General features: G+C 40.5%; 1 protein-coding gene across 1 annotated transcript; it reads left to right on the top strand.

The window, feature by feature from the left end:
- Positions 1 to 483: 483 nt before the first annotated feature.
- Positions 484 to 3,530, top strand: LOC125424888 (RING finger protein 150-like; the record flags this gene model as incomplete). Its single annotated transcript, XM_048482324.1, has 2 exons — positions 484 to 595; positions 3,320 to 3,530. Coding segments are annotated over exons 1-2 (250 nt in total), but the record flags the coding sequence as incomplete, so codon positions are not given.
- Between the last annotated feature and the right edge of the window lie 6,465 nt (positions 3,531 to 9,995).

Below are 9,995 nucleotides of genomic sequence, written 5' to 3'. Positions count from 1 at the left end.
TCTCCTGGCTCTCTCAGTATTTTTCATTTAAAGTGCTAGTCTTCTAGTTTAACATTTGAAACCACAAGCCGGGCGTTGTCCGCTCAAATGTACTGAAATCTAAACTCCTCTATTTTTCAACAAAAGGGTTTTTTAGTAGGTTTGTTTTGTCTCCTGCACAGACATGTCTTTATACTTTTGGGGGGCATGGGGGGGTTTACCAGGAAATCACAGCTGACTTCTGATGACCCTATAGGGTTTTCCCATCCAAATGTTGCCAGATCAAGGCTGAAACTGGCCCAAAGTCACCCAATAGGCTTTCATGGCAGAGTGGGGATTTAAACTAAAGTTACCTAAATCCTAGTCCAATACTTTAACCACTACACAATTCTGACCCTCTGATCCTATTATACCAAGATACATTTGAGCATTTTTTGTAAACAAACTATCTCAGTGGAGTGGAGAAAAGAACTCATATAGAGACAGATCTGAAATAAATGTCATGACTTTCCCTTGCAGGCATCTCTTTCACAAATCTTGTGTAGATCCATGGCTGCTAGACCATCGTACCTGCCCTATGTGTAAAATGAACATCTTAAAAGCACTAGGGATTCCGGTAAGGATGCCATCCCATGGAATGCTTGAAGTAGCCTTTCCATGACTACCATTTTCAAATTATTTGAAATTTCAAAGCAAGCATCTGCATAGTATGCAATAAGTTCTCCCTGTTGAAGATCTCGTCTGAATATTTTTTCACAAATACTGTTAAGGAAGTTCATAAGAGCAAGGGCATTTGCTACATGAACCATATGATTCTGTTTTAATTTAAGGGCTGTATTGCAGGCATGAATACAACCTGGTATTATTGATGGTGTAATTACAAAGACTCATGGCAGCTAATAGATATTAGAGTGCAAGACTCAACAAGTCTAGGACAAGAAGTCAATGTTAACTATTATTTAATTCAGTTGCAGACCTGTATCAGTTACAGGCCTAAGCCTTCCCTCTGGTAGTTGCCCCCGTAATCTCTGAAAGGGCGTAGACATAGAGAGCCTTAAATGATTATCTTATCAAGCAGATCCATGTGGAAGAAGATAGCCATTTAGCTACGCAGGCCTCAGGTTGTTCAAGCTTTTAGAGGTTAAAATGCAGTCCGCTGAATCGAGCCTGAAAATAAAGTGGAAGTAATTGATCTTTTAACACAGAGGAGGAAGGTCATATTTCACAGTAGCAAGTGCCAGTTACATACATAAGTTACAGTTAACAATCCGGCCCTTACATTGTGCACTAGCTGAAGTTTCCAAAAGGTTGTTAAAAGCAGCATTCAATTCCTCTTAGAGGACACTAATCCTTAATTTTCTTACTTTGTTGCTTGTTTTTGAGAGGCTGAAGAGAGGAGTTGAAGAGAGGTGTTTTTGGATATTGGTCTTATTTAAGATTCATGATCTTGGTCTAAGAACAGGGGGAATGGAGGAAATAAAAGTTTAAAGACAGGCCCACATATGGCAAACTGTTTCTCTAGTGTAGATGTTATTAAAGCATGGATAACTGACTGTGGTCAGGATATTTCCCTCCAAGAAGGGACACAGCTAAGGCACCAACAAAATTTGATGGAAGGCATTATGTGTGTGTGTAAATTGTCATCAAGTCACAGCCGACTTATGGTGACCCCATAAGATTTCCAAGACAAGAGATTAACAGAGAATGATCTAACATAGGTCGAATCCCCACTACCGTCTTAGCCAGGTTTCAGAACACAAACTAACCAGGTTTGAGGTCGTTTGTGTTCTGAAACCTGGCTAAGATGGTAGTGGGGATTCGACCATAGAGTTCTTCTGCATAGTGACTGTAGAATTCCTTGGTGGTCTCCCGTGAAAGTGCTAACCACAACTGACCCATCTTAACTGTTGAAATCTGATGAATCAGACCAGCCTCTGTCATCCAAGTGAAAGTGAAAGGCATTATAGAAGGCATCAAGCTAAAGTGGCATGGACACAAGAACTAGGATTTCTGGCCATTTCCCCAGCGAACAGCAAAGTGAAAAGGACTGTACCTGATCTCAAAAAAATCAGCGCTTTCCACTTACTGAGAAATGAGAGCATTCCAGTGAGAGAAGCCTAAACATGCCTAGTATCATTGTATTAATCAGGCTCTTTCAAGTTGTGCTTAGACCCAAAAGATTCTGAAGTACCAACATTCTATGTTCACACTTGTATTTTCTGTTAACAATCTCTTATTCATACTGTTTCAGTTTGTACTAGTTTAAATTTCCAGCTGAAAATCCAGCTCAGTAAAGTAACTATCACTGCCTTTAGAAATCTTTTCCTCACCTAGAATACTTCTCCTTCCATTTCTTATACTGAGAAGTTCACAAGACCCTTTAGCTCACTGGGCCTTCTTCCCACATTTCAAAATATGACAGAAAAGAACCCGATGTTTTGGCTGGAGCCAGAGTCTTTTACTGTATTGAGCTTATCCATCCCTAACACTGTGTTGTGAACAGAAAAGTAACATTTCTGGCAAACATTATGTACTCTCACCTCTTTTCTGGACTCCTCTTTGGCGTTATCATGTAGGTTACCTACCACCTGGATATTTTTGAACCCTCTTCCTTGAGAGCTGGTCCTGCCCTGAAGCTACTTTTCCTTGTTATTCTCTCTCTTTGGCTTCTTATGTAATTTTCTGGAGTGAAACATTGCACAACATATGTGGTTCCTGGAATATTTAGTTCTTAATGTGGACATTCCAATGTTGGGTATTATTGCTATATGGCTCTGGCCTGGATGGCCCAGTCTAGACCGATCTCATTAGATCTTGGAAGCTAAGCCGAGCTGGCTGTGCTTAGTATTTGCATGGGAGACTACCAAGGAAATTCAGGGTTCTACACAGAGGCAGGCAATGACAAACCACCTCTGAACATCTCTTGCCTTGGAAAGATGCTACAGCATTGTCATAAGTTGGTTGTGGTGTGATGCCACTTTCCACCGTATTTCTAGATGATGTTATTGTGATTGCTTGAAGTCGAAGTGGGACCCATTCATATATTCATAATTCAGGCAGCTGGAATGAGCCAGGGACCTAGGTGTCCTCCACATCAGTACTGTGTCCACACTGGAGTCTGAGATTAGATGCAAGTGATTTTATCCTGATTTTGACATCTGTTTATAGAGAAGCCAAAATATATGCTCAAAAAATAAAACTACACAAATTGGGGGATTACAAATAAAATTATCAAGATTATTCCTTTTTGGAAGCAAACTGTTTTTCTTTCTTTCTCTAACATTTCCTTTCAGCATCTTTCTTCCTATTCTCATTAATATATTTTTTCTGTTCCCCTTAGCCAAATGCAGATTGCATGGATGAAATACCTCCAGATTTTGAAGCATCTATAGGAGGACCTCCAACCAATCAAATTACTGGAGCTAGTGACATAACTGTGAATGAAAGCTCTGTAGCACTAGATCCTCCAGTCCGGACTGTGGGAGTATTACAAGTAATTCAGGATGTTGATCCTCTTCCACAGCCTGGGGAAAATAACCTCACCACAAGCAGTAAGTATTTGTTTCTTTTTTTTTCCAGAATGCATATTATTAACATGCAATCTGGGGACCCACAAGGGCTTGCAGGAGGATATCTAATTTTCCCTCCTCCTTTTTATTTTCACCTTTCCTGAAGGTGTCTATAGCCTTTTTCCCTTTCCTGCTTCCTTCTTTCCCTCCTTCTCACCAGCCAACCTATCTTTTAAATGTCCCCCTTCCTTCCTCTTTCAGCCTCTTCCCAAGAATATTCTGTGTGGTTCCAGCCAGTGGGCTGGACTGAGTGGCCCCCAGTTGTGCACTGTTGGTTACCAGGATGGGAACAGTTGTGAAGTGCAGAACTCTCAAGGACTTGCAGGGCTGGAGACCTCACACTCCCATACCCTCTCCACCTTTTTCTCTTTCTGGCAGTCCCCATATCCTCACCTTTCTCTGCTTTTTCTCCTTTCCACCCACAACTCAACCTTTAATCTGTCGTCCCCCCCCCATTTTAGCAATATTTAGAGGAGGAGGAGTTTGGATTTATACCCCACTTTTCTCAACCATAAAGTGTCTCAAAGTGGCTTACAAACTCCTTCCCGTCCTCTTCCCCCAACAGGCACCTTGTGAGGTAGGTGGAACTGAGAGAATTCTAGGAGAACTGTGACTTGCCCAAAGTCAGCCAGCAGGTTTCTTGTGCAGAAGTAGGAAAACAAACCTGGTTCACCAGATTAGAGCCTGTCACTCATGTGGAAGAATCAAACCTGATTCTTCAGATTAGAGTTCACTGCTCTTAACCATTCTACCACACTGACTGTCTTATTATTTATTTACTTCATTTATACCCTGCCTTTCTCCACAGTGGGAATTCGAAGCAACTCACATCATTCTGTTCTCCTCTGTTTTATACTTGCAACAAGCCTGTAAGATTGGTTACGCTAAGAGTGTGTGTGTGAGACTGGTCCAGTCACTGGGTAACTGCCTTATCCAGTGACTACCATGACAGGTTAGGCCGGGATTTTCTGAAGCTGTGACCACTACACCACTGTCATATCGTAGTTGATGTTGAACAGTGGCAAGCAGCTGCACCTGGGCATTAGGTAGCAAGTAGCTTAGTAGTTGTTGGTACTGCTGAGTCCTTCCCCAAAGACAAGACAGCCCTGGAAAGGAACTTGCCCTTCTCTTTACTGAAAAAAACCCAAGGCTAGCATGCTGGCAATACTGTTATGATTACCTTGATGTGGCCATATGGTGTAGTGGTTATGAGCAGGTGGACTTTAATCTGGAGAACTGGGTTTGATTCTCCACTCCACATAAGCAGCAGACTAATCTGGTGAACTTGGCTTGTTTCTCCACTCCTACACCTGAAGCCTGCTGGGTGACCTTGTGCTAGTCATAGTTCTCTTCAAACTCTCAGCCTCACCTACCTCACATGGTGTCTGCTGTGTGGCAAAGAAGGGAAGGAGTTTGTAAGCTGCTTCAAGACTTCTTACAGTTGAGAAAAGCAGGGTAGAAATCCAAACCCCTCTTCTTATTGAGAGGATTCATTTCTCAGTAATACAGGCACTACTTCTATTTTAAGTTTTTAAAACCCCCAAATGCCTTTTCTTCAGGTTTTTTTTTCAGGTTTGTCAAGAGATATATCTTATCTGTTCACATTCCCCATCTAGGTGGCTAGTTGATAAATCAGAAGAGTCCAGACTGTATTACACTGATGCATGCTGCTTTATATCTAAACAGATGGGTTAATAATAGATTTGAAACTTTTGATATGTTTGGAGAGTTGACATTGAATTGGAACTAGAAGTGTTCCTTTAACATTTCCTTCTGTTGAAGGATTCCTCCAGGATCAGCTCTATTTGTATCAAATGCTATGGTCTGAATTCAGCTATAAATAATGTTGAAGCACTTTGTTTTTTAAAGTATGTGTTCCAGTAGAAGCCCTTCAAAATGTAGTTAGGTTTGTGTGCGTCGAGCGGCTGTATGAAAATAGGACAATTGATTCCTGTGGGGAAATCATATGTAGCAAGAGCCTGACCCACAGCTGCTAAATAATTGCTGGATCATTTTTCTCTGTAATCAAGAAATGTAAAAACAAAGTTTAACAGTTCCATAGATAAGGGCCAACATGACATGTCCTGGTAAGTAATACTCTGGGGGAGCACTAAAGCACTGATTAATGGTTCATGCTGTAGATTGCAGAATTAAATGTCATCAGTTGTGTCATGATGCATGCATACTGAAAATCAGAACCCACTGAAGCTGATTAGCCAGTGATGTTTAATTACAGAAACTCATAATGGCTGTTATAGTTCACTATTATAAAAGCCTAGTTATTCTACATTAATTTCTACTGTAGTTGTATTCCTTTCTTTTCAGAAAACAGGGCTAAAGAAGTTTGAAGTGCCTAACATACTTCAGGTTTTCTGGTCTGTCTTCTAATTGTGCTTATCTAGCATCAAACAGGAAGCTGACCATCTGACTCAGACAAATTAACTGACTGGGCAAGCTGTCGGAACTGACTATGAAAAGGGAGCTGTAGAAAAAATAGAATGTCTGGGAAACAGTCTTCTCTGAAAGATGAGGCAGTGTCTAGTATCTCTTATGGTTGTGAGGAAGAAGCATGTTATTCATTGCTACTATAAGAACAGGCTTTGTAAAGGCTGCCAATTGATTACAATAATTTGCCAGTTGAACTTAGCTGAGCTGTTGGGTCAATCAATTAATGTGGAATAGCTATAGAATTACAGTAGTAGCTTTGGGTAATATTGAAGAGAGTGTAAGATTGCTAACAATTTAATTAAAAAACAACTATATCTCACGGTCATAAGAAAAGGCAATCCTTATTATTACCTTTTTACATTCCCTATTTCAATAACAGACTACAACTAAAATGGTCTGTAAAAAGAAGTATGCCCTTGAATTGCACTTCCATCCACAATTTATCTTCTTGTTTTAAAGTTAGACCCTGCCAATTAATCAGTTAAATCAATTAATCTATCAGCTGAAGGTTGCAGCCCTAATTTTTGTGTCTGTCATCAATTCTCATGAGACTACGGAAAGAAGAGAGTTACCTTGTTGATATGAAAGAAGGGCAATCCAGCCATGAGGTTAGAGGGAAGGTATGCTTTTTGGTGCAATTGGACCCTGCAAAATTTTTTACAAACATTGTGCAAAAGACTGTATTGCCCATCTCTACTGGTACTAACACATCTTCCTTTGTATCTTAATGTCAGATGAAGTAGAATGTTTTTATAGTCCCTATGTAAAATATGCACACACATCTCAGTATCAGGAGTTTGGGATTATTTGAAATGTATGCCATGTGCCAATGTGAGAACACAGCAAAATTGTGAGAAAGAAGACAAAATTAGTTATAACTGGGCAATGTGTGACTGGAAAAAGAAAAGTTGAAGTTTTAAAAATATGACATTTTTATATATGCAGATGCATAATGGACAATGAGGAAGTCTTTATCAGAATGATGAATTATAGAGAAAAAGTTTATGAAGTTAGCTGGTTCTGGTGGGTTTTCAGGGCTGTGTGGCTGTGGTCTGGTAGATCTTGTTCCTAATGTTTCACCTGCATCTGTGGCTGGCATCTTCAGAGGTGTATCACAGAGAAAAGTCTGTTTCACACTGTGTCTAGTGAGAAGGGAAAGTGTAGTGGGGTATATTGTCCATGTCCCAGGGTGGGGAACCAATCAGTAAGTATTTGAGTGAAACTTGCTATGCAAAGGTGTGGTTGAGTGCGGGTGGGGTTATCAGTCCATTTTTTAAGTACTGGGAGCCAAGATTTGTTAATTTTCAGAGTCTCTTGTTGAAGTTGTCTTGGTGTTTGTGAATTTCAGTGGCCTCCCTGTTCAGTCTGACTAGTAACCTTCCAAATTGTCCAGAATTTCAGTGTTCTCAAATAAAATGTTATGTCCAGTTTTGTCTAACACATATTCTGCAACTGCAGATTTTTCAGGATGGTTAAGCCGACAGTGTCTTTCATGCTTCTTAATTCGAGTCTGAATGCTGCGTTTTATGATTCATATGTAGACCTTTCCACAGCTGCAGGGTATGCGATAGACTCCTGCAGAAGTTAAGTAGTGTGAGCATTATGTAAAAGGTATTCTTTTTTCTCTAGTGACTCCCCCCACTTCCCAAATTTCTCTAGGGAGCTCCCCCCACTTTCCAAATTTAAAATAATGTTGCTGTGGATGTTGTGTATTTATTTTTATGGTTGTTGATGTTCTACGGTATGAAGCCTTCCAATTCCAGCAAGTATTTTACAGTCAATACCATGCTGAATTATTTCAGTTTAAGCCCGTGGATTTCAGTGATCTTAGACTGGAGGAACTCTGCATAGGATTATACAGTAAGTCAGTATTTGCTGGACTGTGGCCTATATTGCATTACTCAAAGTTCAACGTAGGTCATTGCCCTTCTAAAATCTTGTCCCAAGAGGTCATCCCCTTTCTATTTATGTTGGCGTTGGATAGATTTCAGTCAATCTCAGTGAGGCTGTCTTGAGTATAAATGTCAATGAATCTCTCTCAAGCAAGCTGTCCAGTCTAAAAACCAGTGTATATATGGAGTACTTGAAGCCATTGAACTAAATTGGTCAGAAGGAGTTGGTGCTTCAGTGTATTTAAGTGGGTAAGGGATCACACTTAAGAAGGACCCTGAAAGCTGAAGCTGCCGTGCTGATGTTTATTTGTTTTATAGTTTAACCCAAGGAAGTCCTATTTTGGAGTTTTTAACTCCTGCTGTCCCAGCTGTTCAGAAGATTTATGCTATGTTCGTAGGGAGAACACATTTTGAACATAGGAAACTTGGATGCAAATGAAGGGGGATTTGTTTGCTTATTTTAATATGTGTCTCAGGGCTTGCCTTAACAAAAGGTGGACCTGAAACGTTCTGAATAATAGCCGTCGCCTTGACATCAGAAAAGTATACATTTATTTATGTAAGGTACATATAACATTTGTGCTAAATGAGGCATACTGCCATAGTAGAACCACCTTTCTACGGTAGTATAAGCCTCCCAAAACAATATTATTCAAACATAATGCTGTTCAGCATTTTCAGGCCACTTCTTCATGCAATTTAGCTGTTTTTGATGTTACTGCAACTCTGGCTATCCAGTGCGAAGGAGCAAATTACTCAGGAGGAAATTAAACTGAGCCCAATAGTCTGAGAAGATGTTCGCCTTGCTGAAGAAAATAGTGGAAACCCCATAACTTAGAGATTTAATTTCAGTCAATGTATAGTGGTGCATAAAAGGTACTTGCACTTGTATGTACTGTACGGTTTCTTCAGTATCTGAGAAATGGGTTTAGCATATTTAGCAGAAAGAAATCACCGGCAAACTAGGTTTGTTGCTTCCAAAGAATGTCTGTGAATTTAGGAAAAAAGCATTGCTGTTAGCTTGGCCCAGAATGTTCCTTCAATCATGGCCCAATAAGCTATGTGAGAGCTTGTTTCACCAAATAAATATTCAACATGTATAAACATACCTAAGGAGAAGTCATATTCAGCATAGCTGCTGCCAGCACAAGTTGCCATTGGTGGTGATATAGTCAGGATGTTATATCTCTTCAGGAGTCATTAGGAGTGACATGTATAAGAATATAAAACACATAAGAAAATCCCTGCTGGTTCAGAATAGTGGTCCACTTGGTCCAGCATCCTGTCTCACACAGTGGCCAATCAGTTACCCTAAAGACCGTCAACAATAGAGGCTGAGGCCTTCCCCTGAAGTTGCCTCTTGGCCCTAGTATTCCGAGGTATACTACCTTCAAATATACAGGTTTCCTTTAGTCACCATGCGGCTTGTAGCTAGAGATAGACCTGTTCTCCACAAATCTGTACAATCCCCTTTTAAAGCTGTCTATGTCTGTGGCCATTACTACATTCTTTGGCTGCATATTTCACAATTTAATTTTTCATTGTGTAAAGAAGTATTTCTTTTTGTCAGTTCTCACTCTACTGCCCATCAACTTAATTGGATGCCCTCAACTTCTAGAATTTTTGGAAAAGGAGAAAAAGTTCTCACTGTCCACTCTATCATGTCCCCCTTCTCTAAACTGAGAAATCTCAGACGCTTCAGCCTTTCCTCTTAGGAAAAGCGCCACAACCCTTTAGGGGATTGACTTCTTCTATATGTTTTCCAGCTCTGTAACCTCCTTTTTGAAATACAGTGACCAGAACTACACACACTATGTCTATAGAGCAGCAGTGGCGTAGTGGTTAAGAGGAGGTGTACTCTAATCTGGAGGAACCGGGTTTGATTCCCCACTCTGCTGCCTGAGCTGTGGAGGCTTATCTGGGAAATTCAGATTAGCCTGGTTCTGGTGGGTACCAGAACCAGTTGAATCTGGCCATGAAAGCCTTCGACAATACATCAGATTAGCCTGTACGCTTCAACACATGTCAACTGGGTGACCTTGGGCTAGTCCAGGGGTAGGGAACCTGCGGCTCTCCAGATGTTCAGGAACTACAATTCCCATCAGCC

The sequence above is a fragment of the Sphaerodactylus townsendi genome, unplaced genomic scaffold (genome assembly GCF_021028975.2).
Source record: "Sphaerodactylus townsendi isolate TG3544 unplaced genomic scaffold, MPM_Stown_v2.3 scaffold_1336, whole genome shotgun sequence".
Classification (NCBI taxonomy): domain Eukaryota; kingdom Metazoa; phylum Chordata; class Lepidosauria; order Squamata; family Sphaerodactylidae; genus Sphaerodactylus; species Sphaerodactylus townsendi.
Note: the sequence above shows the minus strand (reverse complement) of the source record. Positions and strands in the feature narration are given on the sequence as shown.